Genomic DNA, 23053 nt, shown 5'->3' with positions numbered 1-23053 from the left:
TACAGATTGAATGGAAGGAGTTTGTGGATACGATAAAGAATGCATATTCCATATTGCATTTAAATATCATTCCTTAAAAATGTATTTATTTCGCTGTGAACTAAAGAACTGGAGTGATCCAAAGTATTCATAAAATCACAGCTATAGTCATGCCTCTTTAAAACTCTAGTATGAATATGTTGAGAGTGTTTACTACTTCCAATCATTCTAAAAAGAGCTATAGATCATTTATATATCCCATATTCAAAAAATTTACTTTGCTGATCACAAAGGCACCTTCTCCAGCCAGAGACAGGGACTATGGATAGGGATTCTTTTCTAGAGATACATGTCGACGGTTGTATCTTAGTTCTATCTTTTCAGAGAGATAGGTACACAAATTGTTGACTTTCCCCCACTGTTCACCATCCATGACATGAATATTCCTTTGAACCCTTCTTTTTCCGCAACACAAAAGTAAACTACGCAAGCCAAAGACCAACCACAGCGAACACATTCATTCTGTGCACACACAAGATAGTTTCGAACCAGAGACACACAGGTAACTCATAACTCATCTGACTCACCTTTCGCTCGCCAATTTGAACGCTGTCGGACTTCTCCTTGAGGGCACTCTGGATGGGCTGGATCAGCATGGATATGGACGAGAGGGTGGCCTCCTGCAACCTATTAAACTCGTCGAAGCAGCCCCAGGCACCGCAGCGGGCCAGCCCGGTCAGGATTAGACTCATCGATTCGGTGTCCACATTCTGCAAACAATTCATGACATAATGACAAATTGCACTGGGGCTGGAGTTTGCTTTGGTTTGGTTTGGACTTGGGCCCTGTTATAGGCCAGCACTCTTACCTCGTCGCAATTGAAAACCAACACTAGGCGTCCCAGCATCGCTCCTAGGGCCTTCACACACTCGGTTTTGCCAGTACCCGCCGGCCCAAAGGGATTACCGCCCAGGCCCATGTGCATGGCCTGTGTGAGGATGAGATAACACTTGTGGGTCAGCCGGGTGTGGACAAGCTTGTTGGCCTGGCCGAGGAACTCGTAGGCGTATTCAAATTCCGCATAAACCATGCGGACGCACACCTGCCGACTGCCACTCACACTGCCACTTCCTCCGGCGGCCAGGTAATATCGGAGTTGACACAGCCAGTGCCAGTCGCCGACATGCATCACATTGTGCCGCTGCAGCTGCTCCACCACCCCGGCATAGTGCACCAGGTCCAGGAGCAGGGCACGCAGCTTAAGGCTCATCAGGCTTCCGCTCTCGGCACGCTGCTTCATTGCCGCCAGATGGGCAATTTCCGCCTTCAGCTGCTGCTGGAGCTTCGCCAGCGCCATGGCGCCAATCGCATGCTCCGCCTGGCGGGTGAAGTGCAGAGCCCGGGCCGTTGCCAGCACCTGGCTGACATACTTCCTTAGGATCTGCTCGCTGAGGCTGTCGCTGTAGGCACTGGTGTTGGAGTAGCACTCATGGATCTGGCCCCGCAGCGTCTCCTGGACGGCCGTGACAAGTTGATTCAGCCAGCGCTTTGATGGAAATGGATTATGGATTGGGGATAATGTTTCATATTCTGCGTACGACAGCGACTCACCTCTATGTCGCCTTTCATATCCACGGGCTGGCTTAGCTGCAGCTCATCGCCCTCGGCACTGTGCACGGCCACAATGGACAATTGATTGGCATCGGCGGCAGTCTGCCTTATGCTCAGGCTGTGACACCCGGGAAATAGCTTACGGATGTGTCGCTGTATGATGTCCGCGTCCTTGCTGGCCTGCCCCAGCAACTCCAGCAGATCATCGTCGCCCAGGAAATAGAAGCGCGGAAAGGAGTTCCGTTTGTCCTGCGGAAGATTGATTGATTGCCTCAATTGAGCTATACACTTGCCAAGTTATCCACAGGTCTTACGGTTATATAGCTCATCAGATTCTGCTGACATCTCGCCAATTGGGTCTCCAAGGCATGGACAATGGTGCTGATGTTGTTGATCTTAATCAGCGAAGTGACCCGGGCATCCATTTCGATTTCCCGCATCACGAAACGAAAGTCCTTGTCAATGCGCTTGAACAGTGACTGTTCCTGCTGCAGAGTTCCCGATCCAAAAACGGGTTCCAAATATACCCATCTAGATAGGATATGCGGGTTATTATATATTCCAGCTCTTGGATTGTTTTCTTACCGTCTTTGCGAGTGACTTAGACTCGTGAGCAGGGCATCCAGCGTGTTGAGGCGACTCTCCCACAGCTCTGCCTGATCGGAGAAGCTGTCGAAGGCAGCCGAGTTCTTGGCCGATTGCAGCAGAGATTGATTATCGCCAATCTTGTTGAGCACCTCCTGGTAGTCCTTGATCAGGGATACGGTCTGCCCGAAGGCATCTGTGCGCGCGATGAGCTTCAGCTGAGCCGTCACCGCCCACTGATCGAGTTCAACCAGAGCCTGCCGCACAATCTGCTCGCTGGATGCCTGCCTCACAATGCTCCCGATCTCTGCGGCAGCCGCTTGAAGGGCATCCATATCCTCCAGGATGTCTTGAAGGAGTATCGAGTGCAAGGGCTTCGATTGACTTCGATGAAGCAGCTGAAAGATCCTCGCCCAATGGCGTTCGCTCAACGCATCCGATTGAAGCTGCTGCAGGACGGGCAGGGCCAGCTGGAGGCGCTCCACCTGCTGACGGATGCGCTTGGAGGGGAGATCTATGGAGGCATGCACGGAACCCTCCCACTTGGCAATGAACTCGTTGAGCACATAGGGACGTCGGCGATAAATGGTCCACTCCTCCTGCAGGATGGGCTGGAGCTCGCTCAGGAAGGAGTCGTAGACCTGCCACTGCTTTGACTGCTGCTCCATTTGGCTGTCCATCTCGGCGAACGGCTGCAGCATGTCCGAGGGGAACTCCATGTTGAATTTGGAGCACTCGTCCAGGAGCTGCTGCTTCTTCGTCTGCAGCTGCTGCCAGTGCTGGCGGCGCTCCTTGAACACCTCTAGGGTGGACTGCTCGTTGGCCTCCAGTTCGGCGATGGTGGACTCCCAGCGAAGTAGAAACTTTTCGGCTTCATTTCTGAGGTTCTGAAGCTGTGTCTGGGCCTGGTTCTTGATCATATCCACTTGACGTTGGAGGATCACTGCATGGTTCTCCAGCAGTGGCTGAAGCTGCTCCCACTGCTGCAGGATGCCGGTGAGAGCTGTCACCCGCTCCTTGCACCAGCCCGCCAGACAGGCATCTTTGGCCCTCACCACTTCCAGGGTCTCTCCGATCTGCGGCAGCTCGCTCATGATCTTCTCGTACTTCATTCCCGACTGACTGATGCTGCCCTCATCCATGGGCACGTTCTGCAGAAACTGCAGGGCATTCTGCAGAAATTCCTGCACCACTCCCACATCCGTGAGGATGGAGGAGCGTAAGCTGTTGGACAGCGACTCCCAATACCGCCTGCTGATGAACTCAATGTCGGTTCGGAGGGGCAGGACATTGATCACCAAGCAATCGATGGATTCCTCTGCCTGCTGGAGTTTGGCCAATTGCTGGCTGAAGTGCTTGCAGGCCCGGAAATTGCGGTCCCAGTCATCCGCCTCGTTCAGGTGAATGCCGCACAGCTGCTCCACGTCCACACACCCCAGAGCTATCCATGGCAGCCAGATCGTCTTGAAATCCTCCAGCTTATCGAACAACTCCGCTGCCCTCTTGTACAGCGGACCAAAATGATGGCGATTAACCGTCACCATAGACTTGAACAGCTCCGAGCTGTGCTCCGAGAGTCCGTGGAAGTTGCACGGTCGCTCGATGAAGCGTCGGAGCTGGCTGAAGTAGAGTTCCCGTATCTCCTCCTCCGGCGGACTGTAGCAGAGCTCCCTCTGGCGCAACACGAGCTTGATGTGGATATCCGGCAGCTTGTTGTTCATGTCCAGCAGTCCGAGTATATACTGATACTCGAGCACTTTGTACAGCTGGTGGTCCCAGTGCAGCTTGAAGGCATCCAAATGGGTGTAGCCCTGGCGCTCCAGCGTGGCCAACAGCTCCCGCAAGTGACGGAGTTCGTCCTTCCAGATTTGGTTTTGAGTAAGCAAATCGGTGCCCATAAGCTTCATTACCTTTAACAGAGTGGGGTTTAAATATATGTACATCTCAGAGACCTCTCGATCAATCGACGTCCTACCGTTCGCTTGGCCTGCTCGTGGTATCCCACAAGAAGGGTGTTGTCCGACGAGAGTTTGGACACAGCTGCCTGCAGGATATTCACATAACGCTGCACTGAAGTCTCGTCCTGCCAGGCCACCGTCTCGCTCTGCACCAGACGCTGCAGCTCCAGTGCATTCTTCAGCATTATTGGACGCTGGCAGGGAATCATGCGGTCCCCAATGGTATTGTGGAACGTGGCAATCTGCTGCAGCCGCCGGGCATAGCACATGTACTTGGCCGCATGCGTGGCAGACGCACGAACTTCCAGGGGCACGTTGTAGCCAAGGTTCTCAAACTCCCGAACATCCTGGCAGAAGGTTACCAGCTTCGGGTTGAAGGTTACTCGCATTAGTTGGCGGCCCTCCTTTTCAAACTTCACGACGGCCTGATCATCGCGTAGTCTGTGAAGGGGATGGTGATTATATGGCAGAATCCAAGAATGGAGACAATTCTCACCTGAGCTCCCCGCTTTTCACTGCTGTAGAGCACTGCCCCGACCATATCTCAAAGTTGGTACGCAGCAGCGACTCTGTCTCCTCCTTGATCTCCTGCACTGCTTTGTTGATCTTGTCGAAGCCCTCTCGGCCGCTTATGAGATGGCTGACCTTCTCAATCTCCTGAATTTGATACTGCACCACCTTCAGCCAGCGGCACTCATTACAGATCACTGACAGATGACCCGTGTCCGGTTCCATGTTCGTGTCCGTCATGGCCTTCCGCAGCTCTTGCAGCAGAATGTGCAACGATTGCAAGAACTGCTCCCGTTCGATGGAGAGGAGCTCGAGGACTGCCGGCCGCTGTATAAGGGTTTCATATTTCGAGAAGATGAAGATGACTTGTCGCGGGTTGCTCAAGTGGTGATGCAGCTGAGCCTTCAGAGCGGCCGCAATCCGTTCATCGATGGGCTGCAGGACCTGCTCAAAGTGGTGCAAAGCCTTGTGCCACTTGGCCTGTCCGTTTAATGAGGTGTCGAATATGTTAAAGTCTGGAAAGAGAGTGTCGCGTCGGTGAGAATGCCATTCGCACGTGGGTCCGTACACCAGTGCCCTGCTCACCGGTAAATGGGGCCTGCTCCTGGAACATCTCTTGCAGCTCTGCATCGTCCAGGAGAGTGGCTATTTGCTTGTACAACTGCTTGATATTCCGAATCTCGCTGAGGCGCTCTTTGAACTGCTGCCCGCGCTTGGGCACATGCGGCTCCCCCAGCCATGGATGCTTCACATAGTTCGGCCAGAAGAGGCGCGTCAGCGAGTCGCACAACTGGATCCAAGCGTCCACTGTGTCAATGCTTTGGCTCATCAGGCTGTTGACATGGTAGGAATGCAGGCTCCAGATGTCCCCTGCCAGCAGTTGGGTCAAGCAGACCTCCAACAGCCGCTTCCCAATGATGTCCAACAGATCGGCCATTCGCTGTTGTGAATAGTTGTAGGGCAGTCGCCACAGTTCGTCCAGATTGTTGTGGGCATGGTCGAGGAACTCCTCAATGGTGCTGCTGGGATTTCCACCATCTATTGTGCTGTTGTTTACGTCTTTATATCGGGTTTGACTATGCAATTTTGGCTTTCTTACCTGATTTGCTTTTCAATATTCTCCAAGACCCCAATAAACACTTGCGCTGCTTCGCGGTCCAATCGAGAGCTGGATTTCTGTCCCAGTTTTTGTTTCCAATATTTTATTTCATCCTTAAGACTGGTTATGCCTGTGAAATAAACAATTTGCTGTGAACTCGAACAAACACAACACGCAAAACAGTCGTTGGAAAGTGGAATTTCTTGGTCACACTTTTCTCATTGGGATATCGAGATCGAGCAGCGATAGGTGAGGATGCTGCCACCATGTTTGAATTTGGTGGAAGGTGCTGCCAGATGGTTTGAAAATGATGGTATTTTCTGTATCGTGTTCTTGGAATTCTTGGAATCTTACTGGAATAACTATTTTCGCCATTTTTTCAGTGGAAAGAGCCAAAAAGTGGAATGCAATTCGATCCCTTATACATATACTTACCGCTCTGCGGGAGTCCCAAGCTGGATCCCAGCGACACGTGCAAATTCTCCAGGAGGCCGCTTAACTCCGGGCCGTACTCGTTGCGCTGCAAATGGAAAGAATGCCGGATAAGGAGAATGAGGCTATTGGTAAAACAAATTACATTGCACGGAGTGAAGTGCAGCAGCAAATATAATTGACAAAATGCAATTGCAGGCCAGATTGAATTATGCGCAAATGCGATTAAAAGTTCTTCCAGCTACTACTGGAAGCATGCAAAAGAGCAAAGTAATTTGATCCGAGTAGGATTTATCAGGCATGGCACTGCTCTGCACTACACTACACTACACTGCACTGCACTACTCGGATCTGTATTACACATGGAACGGAACTTACACGGGCGACGGCGGGTGAGTAGACACGGGAAACGGAATTGTAAATGGATTTAACCAGGCCACCCTCCAGTGTTAATATGCCCAACAGGGGCTCAGAGGCTGCTGGGGCGACATGGGGGCCGGCTCCTTGGCCACCGCCGACCTGCGGCACCTTGTAGAAAAGCAAACAGACCTCGTCGTTGGGTATACGATGGTGAAATTTGATTTTGCCATCGGATTTATTATGCACGGCCGAGATAACCGTGTGCTCCTCCTGCTCCAGAAACTCCAGTATAGTGGCTGTTTGCTCATCCAGCTCCGTGCCCGGCATCCGAGCTGCAAAGTACTCAACTGCAGAGCAGCAGAGGAGCAGGAGAGGCAGGTGTCGAGAGTGTTTTAGTTTGCCTTCTCCGGCGGAAAGAGTGCTCCATCAGCTCTGAAGGCTTACCCGATGTATTTATAATGAATTTAGTGCGCTGGCTCATCTTGAGATGTTTCTATACACGAATATATCCAATTCGATCGCTGGATATACTCTGACTAGATTTAACTTTCGGTTTTCACGGAAAACTCTCACTTTTCTCGAAACACCACTATTTGTTGTACCTTCCGGTTGCTGGGGGCAACGTGTCAGGGTTGCCACGCTCTCGGCTTGTATGTGGACTGCCCCGTTACTAGGCAAGGACTGTCTAGGTGCTCCTTTTTCTTTGCACCTGTTGTTTTCCTTGGGGTACACGCCACGACACGTGTTGGACTGGTAGTTGCTATGGCCTCAGGGGAAGGGGCAGTGTCCACTTCCCATGCATCCCTTGGCATTACTCCAATCCAATCCCCGCTCTCAGTGCTTGCTAATGAATCGGAGCACTCGACGATGTGGCTGCACTAAAAATGCCTCAGTAGGTTTATATCATTTGAATGCCCATTAATTGAATTGTACGGGCGTGCTGAAATGCTCTTTGCCAGCGAGAGGAGGAAGGCCGCACACGACAAGACGAAACAGGACAGGACAAGACAAGACACGGTGGAAGGCAAGTTTATGACTTGGCCAAAGCTGTAGCGTCTCAATATTGAGAGACAGCTGGTGCTTTGGGCTTACGGAGGACGTGAGGAGATTCAATTGATGTAACAGGCAGGGGGATGGGGCACTTACGGGTACTACACCACAAATCCCTTGATTCCATATGAGGATAGTACCTTGGGAGCACGGATATAGGCAGTTCTTTGCATTCAAGTATTCCGTATTTCCAATTGCAGGCTTTAAATACCCATACGCCTTTCCTCTGGTGGAATTACTACGAATAAAGTTTGCTTGATTCTAATCGCATTTTGGGGTAGCACGGGGATTCCAGTTGAGCCCCAACTTTGGAAAAACTTAGTTAGGCCAACTAACTCCGTAAGGTATTTCAGGATACCACATATCCCAGAAGCTCGAAACAGAGAGAGAGAGAGCGAAAAGGGGGAACTTACAAAGGGCCCAAATTTAATAACCGGTGCATGTTGGAGGTGTATGAGAATGAGCCAGAGGCAGAGCCAGAGGCAAAGCGCTTAACCTGTCTGCATGTGTTTGATGCAGAAAGCGCCATCGTCCTCCACTTCGTTTCCTTCATTCTTGTTTGGAATCAAACAAAGTTTTTTGGTCGAAAAATGTGGGATGGGATGGGAGGCTTCCCCCTTCCGCCGCAAACTGTGATGTGATGGAATATTCCTCTTTTTTCCTCCGGCAATTCACACTGTCAACACTTGAATTGCTGTGCCAGCCGTCAACCATTTAAGCAAATTAACTGTATAATTAAATTGTGCAGCATTGCCTCTCTCATTCTTTTCCAGCCCCTCCCTCTCTTTTTAGCACTTGACAGGCAAAAAAGAAACCAAGTTTTTGGAGCGAGGAACAAAATCGTACGGAAATGTCTTTAAACCAAGTTCCGAATTGAAGAATGTTTTAGTAGCTTTAAGTTTGTTAATTTTATTACATTTTTGTGGCCCACAATGAGTCGGATTTGTTATCCAGAACATTCAGGGGACTCCCCGAAACGCATGAGCATTTGCCACGTGTGCTCTACGTGCTCCATATTCAAAAAATGTACACAGCCAACCGACAAAGAAGAATTCGCAACTATTTTAGCCATGCAGATATGCTGCTGTTCTGCTGTGCTGCTTTGTGGCCAACAGTTTACAAATATTTGTGTAATTTTGTGCCCTGATTTAATGCGTTATTCTGTGCCACATTTTTGTGCTGTGAATCGGGAAACGGCGGCTCATTTAAGCTCTGGATTCACAATTCGGGGAATAATCACTCTAATTGGGCGTCTAATACAGTGGAACATGGCATGATAAATGCCTGAAAGTGAGCACTAAATATATTTCATGTTGATTTCGGTTTGTGTCTTTGGGTTGATTTAACCTAATAGTCGTGATTGTTGCGGCCTGATGACGATTTATGGGTTTATGTGATTTTTATGTGGACAGACGGCCACGCCAATGTGTCCTTCCAACTACTCGGATGAGACGTACTGATTCCGATATTATTTTATGGGCCTGCTGCTTCTGGGCTTCTTTTTATTGCCGACGATTACGAGACAGTTTTCCTTCGGGCGGCGACAATCTCTCGGAGGAGCAGGCTCTTTTAGTGCTGGCTTTGCCAAGAATTTATGGTTTATGGATTTTGTCAAATTATGTGATACGTATTCGTTCTTCCTTTGTCTATTGAAGAACTCAATGCACAGTCGTCTGGGGAGACAGGAGTTGGAAATGGCCGGCATGTGTCCTGGTGTCTTAAGAATTTTACATTGGAATTGCTCTTTGATGTTGCTGCCTATTGTTTATGTGTTTACTTGTATTACTTGTATCTTTTGCATCCATAAAAACATATCAATGTGTGAATTTTTATCTTCCTACCGCAAGACAGCCATAAAGTGGAAATTATATCGAAGATTATGATTGTTATTCGCTCTGCGACAAGGAATTTATGGATGTCCAGGCAAATAAATAAAAAAATAAATTGAAAACAGAAACAGAAGCAGAAATTGGGTTACAGGTTGCGTTTGGATCCGAAGTGCTCATCTGGATATGCAAATGTCTCTCCATCTGGTAATTGGCAATAAAAGCGGGTAATCCAACAGATACTTTCGGGTATGTGCCGTCAAACAGCAGATAAACATTTAAAATAGGAATTGCGATGGGGCCCAAGGAGAGCTTAAGGATAGCTTGAATCCACAACTGGGAAGTACTTATTTTTTTGATATTTATGGGGAATTCCACCTCAAGTAAATCCTCCTTTCTTGTAACCTGTCATTACAAGTGGTGCCTGTGTATTTTGATACCAATTTTGGCTTCCGTCCTTCGGTTGCACTTCACCCACAAAATGCCTGTTGGTTAATGGCCACAAATTACATAAATGGCAAGCGTATGACGATTGATACAATAGAATGGACTCCTAATTGTCATTGCATTTCAAAGATTCATAGCAGCCTGGGACCGGACCAAAGATATATGCGAATCGGTATGGGTATAGGTATAGGGATAGCAAACAAAAGTAGGAAAAGCCGGGTCTAATTGAGGCAGGGAAAGAGAAAGCGAAGGGGAATGTGAAAGAAATCAGGTGCAGTTTTTGAGAGATTGTTGTCTGGTCGTGTGGCAGTGTGCTTGTAAACAATGAATATGCATGAGTTGCCATGAAGCATGCCACATCCAACTGCAACAGAAACAACAGCAGCAGAAGCCACGTAAGCCAGTGAGCCAGTGAGCCACTGTGCCTGTGTGTGTGTCTGAGAATGAGAGAAAAAAGCAACTTCAATTTGCGAAAGTGATATTCTCCAAGGCAGGAAAGCAAATGCCATCGAACGACAGGAATGGGACTGGAATGGGAAAGACATGAGATGGCTAGAACAGACCTCGATTGACAGACATAACGTTGATTAATTAATCCCGTCGATGACAGCCTCGGCAATGCAATCTTTATCTGCACGGAAATCGAAGTTAGTCGAGCTCCCCTCAGAGCCAAGTACAGCTTAACCCATTTCGTTTGAATGTGCCTGTAATGAACATACCTGAACCTAGTACTAGGGGGGATTCTCTGCCTCAAATAAAGTTCTAGTCCTCGGGGGCTTTGATTACATTCATTTAATCCCTCTGCTCTAGGAGATTCGATTCGCTTGCGTCTCTGGCATAATCTGGCAATTAGTAAATGTCAAATTCCCTTCTGCACAGCATTGAAAGTCAAAATTTACAGCCTGCGAATCGCTACTATGCTACTATGCCCGTATGCTACGCCCGTATATCACCGGAGGAGCCTTGGCGACATTGGTGCCTGTAAATATGCAGCGGAAATTGCAGCCACGCATGTGATTGTGTTGTCTCTATCTCGGAGGAGCAGCGACGAGGTGTGGATGCAGGTATGTACATACGTCTTTGTGCTCATGGTGGTATGTGCGTTGGTCTTGATTAAAAGCCCCACTTCAAGGATGAATTGTTGCCGCATACTCTGCGGCTTTCTTGAGTAGCAATGCTGCCTCATCTCCGCTGCTTAGTGTTATCTTTAGCTGGAAATATATATTCAGTAACAGGAAAATGTAATGCTTTACGTTTGCCTTTGTTTGTCTGAGAATATTCAGTAAGATGGTGAGTTTTCTTCATATCTAGGTATTCCCAAACTAATTTATAATTATTTTCTCAGGTTGGCAGCTAATCAGTGCCTCCTAGCCGAGGAATCAAGACGACTGTGAAGCTGTGAGCCCGGTCAATATATGGATGACTTTTTGGAGGTACCGAACAGAAATGAGACACTGTCTATGGCTGGGTTAAATAATATTGTAATTACAGAAACGAATTCAGACCGTATGCTGTCGGAATCCTTCCAGATGTCTTGTTAATGCTCCACACTATAGGAAGATGCGTGCTTTGAGGGCAAATCTGGCCCCTACAAAATCACAAATGAATAATTAAACATAATTAGCAACTATTAAGGAGAACACATTGCCCAGGGGGATCCCAAGCCGAATGCAAAGCGCAACTGTGACGCACAGTTATGCCAGCTCTGGGGCATCCCGGCCAAATCAAAGCGAATCAACAGCACAAATAGAAGAGCTCCCTCCGGTGAGGGAGATACATATATGTACACGGACAGGAAGAGGAACAGGGACGGGGCGGTAGCCAGACCCTAATAAGTCAACTGCAATGCATAAATTTTGGCCATATTGCGGAGCAAGGTGGTGGTGAAGTCCTGCTGTCCTGCTGGTAAACCCAAACCCAAACGCAAAGACCAAACAGGCGACGTGCTGTCCAAGTGTTTGCCATTCCGACATTGCCAAATAGCCCCGAGAGGTAGAGAGAGAGAGAGAGAGAGCGAGCGAGAGGGGAAGGAATTTGCTGATTGACAATGTGGTTCCCCCTTCGGAACGCCTTCAGCGCTGGTCAAAAGCAAATTTGGCAATACAACAAAACGCTTTAACCTTTGACAGGCCGCACACATTTCAATGGTGCCATAGAAATGGTGTATATAGAAGCTTGGGTCGAGGGAACATTAAAATTGATTACCTCAACATATTGGCCCATAAACGAAGGCCCGGGACACTCGGCGTTAAAGGGTCTTCGCCCATCTGTGGCTTTGATTTTCGCACTTTACCCCCAAATGGGGCTATCTTTTGCGGTGCGACAGCCACTAATGTTTCGAAGGAACGAAATTAATACAGATGATAATTTCCGCCTTTCCATAAACGCTTATCAATTACCGCAGTCGGATGCTAATCGCGTAATCCTTTTTAAATGATTGCACAAACAAACGGATATTAATATCATAAACAATTTACACATTGTAATTCCCCTCTCATCCCCCATCCCACATTACACATTGTAATTCTGTTTATTGCTCGGGGTTATTTGATATTCAATTTTCGGTGCTCCCGCTTCTTGGCCCTGTTTTGGAGTCCCATAAGACCCATGGCATGCCAAAAAATGCAGACTAAAAATGAAAATTTATATGCATAAAACGAAGAAGTAAGCTGGAATTTAACACGAGTAAACAAACGAGTATTGTAAATACAAAATTGCTTGCATATATTTTATTAGATTCCGCTCAGGTGAATGTGAAAATATGTACAACATATTGCAGCTGAGTTTTCTGCTTGGAGCAGTACATTTGTAATACTTGCGTTTAGAATTACTTAAAAATACTCCATGAAATTCCAAGCAGCACTTTATATTCTCCTTAAGTGTTTCTTTGAGGCAGATCCAAGGAAGGCTTTAATGGAAACTATTTTACTGTCTCAAAATGTATCAAAAACGATGTATGTATCCCAAACACATTGTTTCACATAAGTAAGTATATTTTACGAGAAAGTCACACCTTTTCATTTTATCAACATTTTTGTATCCAACAGAAAATACACACCCATAAAATCCGAGAATATATATTTTTTGCACGGTCGAGAAATGTCATTGGAGGAGCTATGCGGCCTCAAAGCCTTTCTGAAAACTACAAACTGTTCAAATTCCATGTGGCAGATAAGCGAGCATGACTTCCAAGAGATCACCAGCAACTTCAACAACCCGTACCGACTGATGGCTCCAGTCCCTGGCACACCAGACTTGACGAATGCAAGTTTGAAGATTGATCACGGAACCACCGCCCTGGGGTTTGTGTACCAGGGCGGGATTGTCCTCTGCGCGGACTCGCGGTCATCGAGTGGCATAAACGTGTCCACCCAGACAATGGACAAGATCGTGCCGGTCAGCAGTCAGCTTGTGGGGACTCTGGCTGGCGGGTCGGCCGACTGCACGTACTGGTATCGGGTCCTGGCCCGCGAGAGCCGCCTGCATGAGCTGCGCTACAAGAGGCCAATGTCCGTTGACGCTGCCGCCAAGATGATCTGCCACGTGTCCGAGATGCACCGCGGAACGGGCCTGAACATGGGCCTGCTGCTGGCTGGCTATTCTCCGAAGGGTCCGTCCCTGGTCTACGTGGACTCCGACGGGGTGAACATCAGTGGGAAGAGATTTTCCGTGGGCAGCGGAGCGAGCAACGCACTGGGCATCCTCGACCCGATGTACCGCTTCGACCTAACTGACGAGGAGGCCTTCGATCTGGCCCTCCAGTCGCTCTGCCAGGCAACCCTCTGTGACGCCACCACGGGGGGAATGGTGGTGCTGTACCACGTCGGGCATGCGGCCCATAGGATTGTCCGCAAAGTGGACTGCATGGAGCTACACAAAAAGTACAGCCTGGATGCTCGGAATTTCAGTTGATTTTAGCTTCGTTTGTTTGTTTAAAACGCAAAAATGTGTTTCTAATTGCCTTTGGTTCCATTTGCTCCCAATTTGCACTCAATTTTAGCAGACTCTTCAAAGTTATACTTCCGTGAACATTGGGAGGCCCATGGCAAATGGCTTTTTCCCCAAATTCGAGACGCTAATCATTTTGCGCCAAATTAACTGCTCCAGGGGAATGCAGAGATTTTTTCTAAGACACTTTCAGGGAAAAGCCCTTTTTTGGACACGGGCAGAACAATTAAGTTAGCATTCAAGGCGAATAAGGGACAGGGTCTGGCCTGGAGTGAATCTTTCTTTGCATAAATCAATGGCAACAACATTATTTGAGGATGGTGGAGGACACGGACACAGACACGGACACGATGCTCGGAGCACGGGCACGGGCCACGACGGAAGCAAGGCAAAAAGGTCAAATACTTACATTTTTCTCGTTCTGTGTGCTTTGAGTCGGAGCCCCAGCAATAATAAACAAGAAAGTGTGAAATAAAGCCAAATGGACATAAAAATTTGTATGTCCAACAAGAGGAGGGCGGCAGGGCCAGAAAAAAAGGAGAAAAATTGCAGGCACAGCAATAAAACGCGGCGAATGCTTTTAATTTGAAATGCTGCGCCTTGGCCCATGGACGAGGACGAGGACAAGACCAGAGGTCTCCGGAACTCTTTATTTCTTCTCTCGTTCTTTTTTAAGTGATTTCTCTGGGATTGGAAGCGGGGATAGGGCGTCGGGCGTCGGGCATCGGGCAAGGTGTGTGGGAGCACTTATAACTCTTGTGTGGATTATAAATCCCACTGGCACAATAAACTGCTTTATTTGCAAAAGTTTTGCGCCTGAAAAGGGAACGATGCGATACGGAGGGAGGGCACATAGCACAAATTCAAATCGTGTACATATACGGCTGGCTGTACTGAAACACATCTTGCTTGAAAAATAAAGTTTTAAATCAACATTTGAATAGCAACAAAAAGTGGAAAATAATGATGGTAGTTGCTGCTGGACGAACGCTCAATGGGAAATTAGTCCGAGCAGCCATACACGTGTTTGTGTGTGTTTCTATTGGACATGTCTCTGCGGTTACATGTGTTCCACTACGTTCCATGTACATATGTGTCCATATTCTAAATGGAACTAGCAGGCCGGGCCGGGCGGCTACTCACGAGCCTTGGGACTGGGGTCCGCCAGCAGCGATGGACACAATAAGATTCTCAGTGATCATGGCCTAGGCCTTTATTTCAGTCAAAAAATAATTGTATGTATATGTTACCATGTAGCTCATGTTCTTGTGTTTTTAGTGACAGAAACCAACAAAGATGCTCAAAGAATTTGGAAAACGCTGTGTATCCGTGGATGAGATGTTTAGGATTATTCAGACGTTGAGTCCACTGGCTGGGCGTAGCGGGCGGTCCACTCCCGTGCGATGCGGTCGTGCTGCTCGCGGTTCGTCTTGTACATCGCGGCAGCGTCGCAGTTCAAGGGGCTCTCGGGGTTGGGGTCCGACAGAAGCGACTGGATGGACAAAAGTATCTTCTCCACGTTCAGGGCGGGCGACCAATTCGAGTTTAGAATATCCACGCAGATCTCTTGGTTGTTAATATTGCAGTGGTACACCCTTGTACGGAATAGTATATCCGGTGGTAGAGACGGGTACGTGTGCGGAAAGTGAAGGAGTAGTTCAAAGTGGCCTCCCTCGTAGGGCGTGTCCAAGGGCCCGAGAATAACGGCCTTCCAGTCGTAGATACAGTCGTCCACTAACTCCACCGTGCACCCGTCCGTCGGATCGCTCGTCATTTTCGCCATCTCCCTGCGGAGGCGGCGTACGCCTATTTCAGTGTCCATTACATTTTCTGGAGCCGCAGCTCCACGGCCAGCGATTATAGCCTCCGCCATTTCAAGAAAGGCACGCTGTTGGTCTAACATCTCTAAGTCCTCACGGGTTGTGAGGTGCCAGACACCATCCCAATACACTACGGCGTTGACAACGGGAGGGTCCTCAGCGGGCGGCTGGTTGGCAGCGATCTGGATTGCACGGCGCTGGCTGGCAGTGGTGGTGGTCCTGCGGCGCCTGGGATGGGAGGATATGGCCTCCACTGCGCGGAGGAACGCAGCGCGTCGGGTCAAGGGCGGGGCGGCAGGGGACGCCTGGTTGGCCGCCAAAATACGAGCACTTCTGCGGGGCGCCATTACCTGCAAGACGGCAAAGAGCTTAGAAACACTTTTACGGAGAATACGATAATTTCTTACGTTCAGATTATTGAAAATGTGATTTTTATTTTGCCAGAACGACTTACAACGTCGCACACGAAATGAAAGTGAGACAGGTCTGTTTTGCAGCAACAGTTTCTTTCGACTCGGTTTCCAGCACAGCTTCCTTTGACTTGCTTTCCAACACTACATTTTGCACAGCTGTTTTGCCGTTGCTCTGTTTTGAACTTTCACGTTTCCCCCGCCTTATACGATTCTGTATTAAATACAGTCAAATAATTATGTTGTACTGTATAGCCCCAGCAATAATACACAGGATTGGAATTGGGAGCTCTTTTAAGTTTTGTGTGGATTGTAAATCCCACTGGCACAATAACTGCTTTATTTTCAAAAGTTTTGCGCCTGAAATGGGAACGATGCGATACGGCGGGCACATAGCACAAATTCAAATCGTGTACATATACGGCTGGCTGTACTGAAACACATCTTGTTTGAAAAAAAAAGTTTTAAATCAACATTTGAATAGCAAATGGATGCTGGACGAACGCTTAATGGGAAATTAGTCCGAGCAGCCATACACCTGTTTGTGTGTGTTTCTATTGGATACATTCGATTAAAGTGCTGGATCCATATTCTAAAGGAATATGTAGCGGGTGTAACGAGCGGTCCACTGTCGTGCCTTGGGATTGGAGTCCGCCAGCAGCGATGGACGTCTGATGAACACAATAAGATTCTCAGTGATCATGGCCGGCGATCTTCCGTCCGACTGCTCCCCGTCTTGACGAACTCGCGGATGATATGACGAAGTATTTTGCACTTTCTACGAAACATTTTCACAGCCTACGCCTTTATTTCAGTCAAAAAATAATTGTATGAATATGTTATCATGTAGCTCATGTTCATGTGTGTTTAGTGACAGAAACCAACAAAGATGCTCAAAGAATTTGGAAAACGCTGTGTATCCGTGGATGAGATGTTTAGGATTATTCAGACGTTGAGTCCACTGGCTGGGCGTAGCGGGCGGTCCACTCCCGTGCGATGCGGTCGTGCTGCTCGCGGTTCGTCTTGTACATCGCGGCAGCGTCGCAGTTCAAGGGGCTCTCGGGGTTGGGGTCCGACAGCAGCGACTGGATGGACAAAAGTATCTTCTCCACGTTCAGGGCGGGCGACCAATTCGAGTTTAGAATATCCACGCAGATCTCTTGGTTGTTAATATTGCAGTGGTACACCCTTGTACGGAATAGTATATCCGGTGGTAGAGACGGGTACGTGTGCGGAAAGTGAAGGAGTAGTTCAAAGTGGCCTCCCTCGTAGGGCGTGTCCAAGGGCCCGAGAATAACGGCCTTCCAGTCGTAGATACAGTCGTCCACTAACTCCACCGTGCACCCGTCCGTCGGATCGCTCGTCATATTGGCCATCTCCCTGCGGAGGCGGCGTACGCCTAATTCAGGGTCCATTACATTTTCTGGCGCCGCAGCTCCACGGCCAGCGATTATAGCCTCCGCCATTTCAAGAAAGGCACGCTGTTGGTCTAACATCTCCAAGACCTCACGGGTTGTGAGGTGCCAGACACCATCCAAATACACTAAGGCGTTGACAACGGGAGGGTCCTCAGCGGGCGGCTGGTTGGCAGCGATCTGGATTGCACGGCGCTGGCTGGCAGTGGTGGTGGTCCTGCGGCGCCTGGGATGGGAGGATATGGCCTCCACTGCGCGGAGGAACGCAGCGCGTCGGGTCAAGGGCGGGGCGGCAGGGGACGCCTGGTTGGCCGCCAAAATACGAGCACTTCTGCGGGGCGCCATTACCTGCAAGACGGCAAAGAGCTTAGAAACACTTTTACGGGGAATACGATAACTTCTTACGTTCAGATTATTGAAAATGTGATTTTTATTTTCCCAGAACGACTTACAACGTCGCACATGAAATGAAAGAGGCCTGCTTTCCAACACAGCTTGCCTTGAATCGCTTTCCAACACTACTTTTTGCTCAGCTGTTTTGCAGATACTTTATTTTGAACTTTCAACTGTCCCCTGGATTCTGTATTGGATAAGAGCATCGCTATGATGCCACTGCCAGCTGCCGGCGATTCTACGCTCCAGTATCTTGCCAGCCACCTTTGCTGACAAGCAGACATATTACCACCCCGCCATTTATATGGCTAACAACTATAAACTGTTTGTGCTCTTGTTTTATGTGTCCCATCCCGTAACAAATGGTGTTTCTGGGCCCTTCCTAGTCCGCCCTAAAACAAGCAATAAATGTCAGCGACTCTGACTAGGCTAGGCATAAACTACAATGGCCTGGAGATACTTTATTTAACACTTGCATAAACGGACACGGCCACGGAGAAAGCATAGCCCCGGGTGAGAGGGCCGTAAAAAGTGCATCTCTATCTCTGTATGAATGAATGAATGAATGAATGAATGAATGAAAGAATGGACGAGTGGAATGGTTGGCGGATGGGTGCACGTGCACACCTCGTTATTACTATGGGTTGCAATCAGAACGAGTCCAGGAATGGGAATGCCGGCACTTAAGACTGGAAAAATGGATGAGACAACAGAAATGTCAGTCCCATTAGGGATGGTGGATGCTAAGAATTACTAAAAAAGCTGGGCCCTCGTTTTTATGCTAGGTACTTCGGTTTAAAGTCACCAGCCTCAGCCTGTATCGCAATATCTATTTGATTTAGAAGTACACGTAAGCGACGTCTACGGCTTTGCGACCTTTGACAACTTGGGCAAAGTCTCCCACTAGGACCCATTAGGACTTTGGGAAGGCAGAAGCGAACTTTGATGATGGGTGGCTCCACCTTTTAAGATGCATATTAGCCCCGCGACGGTGCTGTCCATCTCCGATCCGCCGCCGATCTAAAATTGACTGCTTTCAGAACCATCGAAAAGCTCATCGAAAAATTATGGCATGTGGAAGCAATCCTTATATTCGCTCAGAGTTGGGGCTTGGGGGCTGCAATGACCCGATTATGGTATTTTCTTGACTTGCTTCCCTCTACTCACATTGTCTGCCTTCATTCCTGTGCCTGTCTTCCCATAGTCCGCGTGCATCTCGGGTAAGGCTTTACGCCTTATTCGTGGTACTTCTCGATTGTAAGATTCTAGGGCGAAAATGTCTTCGATGGCGACGAACGTTAAACAGTAAAATATATGTACGAGTATATTTAATTTTCAAATAAAATATGCACATGGTGTTGGTGTTCAGTATACAAAAAAATACTTCATTTATTTCGAAGTGCGTTTCGAATGCAGCCGCTCCTTGTGGTGGTGCGGCGTAGGACGATTTTCAGCCGGGGAATTGGACGTGCCCGGCTGTTCAGCATCGCCGCGACGACGACGTTCCTCCTCCTTGAAGAATGCCTTGCGCTGGGCCGGGAACAGGCCGCGCGGTTCGCGTATGATATTTGCCTGAGCGCAATACACCTGCGGATTGTAGTCCTCCACCCGATCGTCGTCCCAGTTCTCGTCGGCTTCAATTTTCTTATGTCTTGTGTCGGCGCGCAGCACATCCGGTTCTTCGCTGTTTAGATGTTGCACAATTATTTTGCGATCATCACAGGATTTTAAATGTTGGTGGAACTCCAACTTTGGTACCAGGTGCGCCTTGTTGAAGGGACACGCAAGAAGCTCCACCTTGTCTTTGTAGATCTCACGACATTTCAAAATGTGCTGCTGATACTTTTTGCGCAGCATCACATGCTCCCGGTTGTACGGGCAGGTGATCATATCTTTTTCGCCGAGATCTTCCATGATTCGTAGAGACAATGTATTTTTCACAAAACGAATACGTGTTCCTTCTGATTTATATCAGGGATGCACTGGATAACCAGTAACCACACCCCAAAGTAATTAAAATGGATGCCAATGTACGATACTGTGCTTTTGAAGTCTGTATTCGATATAAATACTGACATAATGTCAAAAAAACAAATAATGCTGCACATTACCTCTCTTTTCTTTTCTTACCTCTCCACCCATTTTTAGAGGGTACTTTCCTTCGATGTTTCCATAATCAAGAGTTGTCCTGTCTCCATTTCCCTTTTTCAACACGATAGCTATTGCAAAAGTTTCTCGTTTTCCCTTCTGCTTGCCGGATATCTGCTGGCGACAATTCAATAAACATATTGTGCTCCAATGCCCCCTGCGACCCCTATTCAGGGGAGTCCTGGGCCATTTCCCTTTTATGCACAACTTAACAGACCTTATTGCTTTTCACTCTTCATTGCGTATAAACTTAGCATCCGCCATACGCATGATGTGTATGTTTGGGGCAGCCCGAGGCAAGGCCCCGATCCGGATCCGTTCCCCATATCGCACGACTTCCAATGCTTTATGCGGTTTTTTCTGCGCCTTTCTTGGGGGGAGGCGGGCCCACGACTATGCCTCAAGTCTCATTAGAGACCTCAATCCCCAGCCCGAAATGCAGGTAATCTGCATACAAAGCGCCGCCTCAGCCAAGGACTGCATATTCTCGCCGTGCACGTATCCTCTCCCAGACGGTGATATACAGTGGGAACGGAAACGAAAGTATGGCAGCGTTTAAGGAAAACTACACAAATGAGCGCCACGTAGCGGCAGTGAGCATGAAATTATGCATATGTGTGCGGTGGGTACTGCACCGCCAGGTCTCTGCAGGCACCAGGCACCAGGCACCAGGCACCACCAGGAAGGGAAAACACTGCAAACGGATATAATTCAAGTGCAATGCAAATCCTGGCCCGACCACGCTCAGGTAATTGTGTGTTTGCCAAATGAGGAACAGGAAGCTCCTGGCATTGGCACTGACAAGGACGAAGGAGAAGCAGAAGCAGAAGAGAGATTCAACCGAAAAGAGCAAACACATTTCCGAGCTGAAAAGAAACTGTGTGCTCGACGGGCTCCTTGCATGTTTTGTTGGCTCGCCGCAACCGAGTCGCTTATTAAGTCACAAATTTCCCGCATTTCGGTGTGAGATTCTTTAAACGGTGGCAGGGGCAGGGGCAGGGGCAGGGAAAGGGGAATCCTAATCTGTTCAGTTAATGGGAAAATTCATAATCATTCTAGTTTGGCGCTTAAGGCACACTTATGTGTCTTAAAAGTCGTGTCAACATCGATAAACAGGGCGATAAATAGGCCCTGTGGGCACACTGGGGGAGATGCGAGCGGGTGTCAACCCTGGCAGCGGCCTTTTGCAAGTGTGAGTTGAGAAACGCGTGGCGTGTTTAGCTTGATAATTGTACAAATAATTCTCTATAATGTGGAAGATGTCCGATGTATTCCCAAGACCCAAGACCCAAGAAAATGTAAGTAGAATGCAATGAAACCGAGAAAATACCTCAAATTCCTATATTCAATCCATTGTGCCGCCATGCAGGCCGCTAGCGGCATCAGTGCTAGCCATCGAAGCGAACCCAATCACGCTCCCCAGCGTGTGGAGGTGTCCGGAGGCAGCAGGCCGGACGAGACTCCCACGGAGGCACAGCAACTGTCGACCTTTGTGGCCGCGAGCGATCACCACGTCGAAGGAGTGGTGCTCTGCGTTTTAATCTCGGAGACCGTCAGCCTGATGGCCGTTAGCAAGGCCGACAGTCTGGTGCACGTGTTCGGGCTAAGGCTCTATTCGGCCGGAGCGGACGCTGACTGGATCGCTGACGGCGGGTTCAACCTCGTCGGGCACGAAGTGCCGGCCACCCACGGCGCCTTTTCCGACAACCGGCCGTACATAGTGACCTGGGCGCCGGATCTGAAGCTGCGGCTGTGGAATCTGAGCTCCCGGAACTGCACGGGGATCTTTGTGAACACCCACAGCCACGTCAGCCGCATTTTGTTTGAGGCCCATGGCCTCTTCTTCGCCAGCATCGATGAACTGGGCTATGCCTTCATCTGGATGATAGACGAATTGCGCTCCAGCAACAAGTTGCGTTACGTGGACAAAAACTACTACTCGCAGCCGCTGACGGCCTGCGGATTTCACCCGAAGATAACCTACCTGGTCACTGGCTCTACTGACGGCACGGTCCGCATGTGGAACATGGCCAAAGGAACCACTGCGGTGCGCACCTTTCTGGGCCACAAAACCACCATCACCGCCGTGGCCTTCTCGATCTGCGGTTCCTACTTGGTCGCAGGTGCCACCGACGGTCTGCTCATTGTCTGGAATGTGAAGAGTCAGGTGCTGCTGCGCCGCCTGGGCCACCATTCGGGAGCAATCACCTCGATTGGCTTCTCCCCGAACAACGGCCGTTTGGCGGTGGGGAGCATGGACACCCAGATGAGCGTGTGGGACTTTGAGCTCCTCGTGCGGATCACGGTCGCGGGCCGGGCCTCTGTCACGGAGGACATGCTAGTGGGCACGCGAGCCAGCGAGTGCGGACCCATCTTCGCGGTGCGCTTCGTCAGCGACTCCCACTTGATGTCAATCTGCGTGGAAAAGCGCGAGGCGAGCGCGGAGCCCGAAGAAGATTTGTCCCTGTTCTTTGAGGACATGGAGGCTGAGGAGTCGGAGCTGGAGCCAAAGGAAGACGAATAGAAACGAAGAGACTTCTGAATATCTCTTAAGATGTTATTAGTAACCAATAGCTTGAAGCCCCGAAACCACCGAAAGTGAATCTCAAATGTTTGTATTCTGCTAATTAAAAATCAGTTGAGAACCTTAATAAAGTGCCTAATAATCCGCTTAATTTCAGCAATTTATAGCCACTTCCAAGCTCCCCAATAGCGTAATATTTTGTGTAATAAATGGAGGAAAAGTCGTGGATATTGAACCATTTACGGGTATATGCAGTGCCCCCCTTGGCCCCTGGGCGAGAGGCGAGAGCGAGCCCCACCTTATCGGGGCGCTGCAGCTCGCAAACTTTGTTCAATTTAATTCAATTCAATTCCTGGAGAGGAGTTCACCCGTACAGTGCAGCGGAGGAATAAGATGGGAGCCGAGTTGGAGCTGGAGCCGGAGTCGGAGCTGGCATTTTATTGTAAAATAAATAAACAGACAGACACCGAGAGATAGTGATAGTGAAATTTAGACAAACCGACACCAGGCGGACAAGCAAACTTTTCCGGGCGCATAA

At 48.9% G+C, this 23053-nt stretch overlaps 6 protein-coding genes across 8 annotated transcripts in view; 2 read left to right on the top strand and 4 right to left on the bottom strand.

The window, feature by feature from the left end:
• LOC108162392 (cytoplasmic dynein 2 heavy chain 1) overlaps window positions 1-23053 on the bottom strand; it is a 37068-nt gene that overhangs the window by 12280 nt on the left and 1735 nt on the right. For both annotated transcript variants that reach the window (XM_017297112.2, XM_033393666.1), the window contains 10 exons: window positions 6178-6262; window positions 5743-5872; window positions 5229-5689; window positions 4630-5158; window positions 4151-4574; window positions 2176-4085; window positions 1905-2121; window positions 1591-1839; window positions 848-1525; window positions 567-749 (listed from right to left, as the gene is read on the bottom strand). In XM_017297112.2, coding sequence (XP_017152601.1) covers window positions 567-749; window positions 848-1525; window positions 1591-1839; window positions 1905-2121; window positions 2176-4085; window positions 4151-4574; window positions 4630-5158; window positions 5229-5689; window positions 5743-5872; window positions 6178-6262 — 4866 coding nt within the window. The remainder of the gene's footprint in view (window positions 1-566; window positions 750-847; window positions 1526-1590; window positions 1840-1904; window positions 2122-2175; window positions 4086-4150; window positions 4575-4629; window positions 5159-5228; window positions 5690-5742; window positions 5873-6177; window positions 6263-23053) is intronic.
• LOC108162400 (proteasome subunit beta type-5) lies at window positions 12826-14308 on the top strand. The gene is made up of 2 exons (XM_033393672.1): window positions 12826-12842; window positions 12905-14308. The coding sequence occupies exon 2, from the start codon at window positions 12957-12959 to the stop codon at window positions 13767-13769; it is 813 nt and encodes a 270-aa protein (XP_033249563.1). The 5' UTR covers window positions 12826-12842; window positions 12905-12956; the 3' UTR covers window positions 13770-14308.
• On the bottom strand, window positions 14994-16195 carry LOC117188965 (ubiquitin-conjugating enzyme E2 D3-like). Its single transcript, XM_033393675.1, has 2 exons — window positions 16033-16195; window positions 14994-15975 (listed from the first exon to the last, which is right to left on the bottom strand). Exon 2 carries the CDS (start codon window positions 15970-15972, stop codon window positions 15154-15156), a length of 819 nt encoding a protein of 272 aa, XP_033249566.1. The 5' UTR covers window positions 15973-15975; window positions 16033-16195; the 3' UTR covers window positions 14994-15153.
• On the bottom strand, window positions 16810-17962 carry LOC108162402 (ubiquitin-conjugating enzyme E2 D3-like). Its single transcript, XM_017297127.2, has 2 exons — window positions 17856-17962; window positions 16810-17798 (listed from the first exon to the last, which is right to left on the bottom strand). The coding sequence occupies exon 2, from the start codon at window positions 17793-17795 to the stop codon at window positions 16977-16979; it is 819 nt and encodes a 272-aa protein (XP_017152616.2). The 5' UTR covers window positions 17796-17798; window positions 17856-17962; the 3' UTR covers window positions 16810-16976.
• LOC108162403 (gametocyte-specific factor 1 homolog) lies at window positions 19147-20640 on the bottom strand. Its single transcript, XM_017297128.2, has 2 exons — window positions 19974-20640; window positions 19147-19914 (listed from the first exon to the last, which is right to left on the bottom strand). Exon 2 carries the CDS (start codon window positions 19755-19757, stop codon window positions 19233-19235), a length of 525 nt encoding a protein of 174 aa, XP_017152617.1. The 5' UTR covers window positions 19758-19914; window positions 19974-20640; the 3' UTR covers window positions 19147-19232.
• LOC108162396 (transcription initiation factor TFIID subunit 5-like) lies at window positions 21152-22888 on the top strand. Of its 2 annotated transcripts, XR_001775569.2 has the most exons (3): window positions 21152-21289; window positions 21361-22602; window positions 22673-22888. XR_001775569.2 is itself a non-coding variant. In XM_017297119.2 (2 exons), exons 1-2 carry the CDS (start codon window positions 21242-21244, stop codon window positions 22513-22515), a joined length of 1203 nt encoding a protein of 400 aa, XP_017152608.1. In that variant the 5' UTR covers window positions 21152-21241; the 3' UTR covers window positions 22516-22666. The 2 variants fall into 2 exon arrangements, 1 of the variants encoding a protein (XP_017152608.1); XM_017297119.2 differs by lacking the exon at window positions 22673-22888 and having other exon boundaries at window positions 21361-22666.

This window comes from Drosophila miranda, chromosome 4, assembly GCF_003369915.1.
Source record: "Drosophila miranda strain MSH22 chromosome 4, D.miranda_PacBio2.1, whole genome shotgun sequence".
In the NCBI taxonomy this organism is placed as follows: domain Eukaryota; kingdom Metazoa; phylum Arthropoda; class Insecta; order Diptera; family Drosophilidae; genus Drosophila; species Drosophila miranda.
Note: the sequence above shows the minus strand (reverse complement) of the source record. Positions and strands in the feature narration are given on the sequence as shown.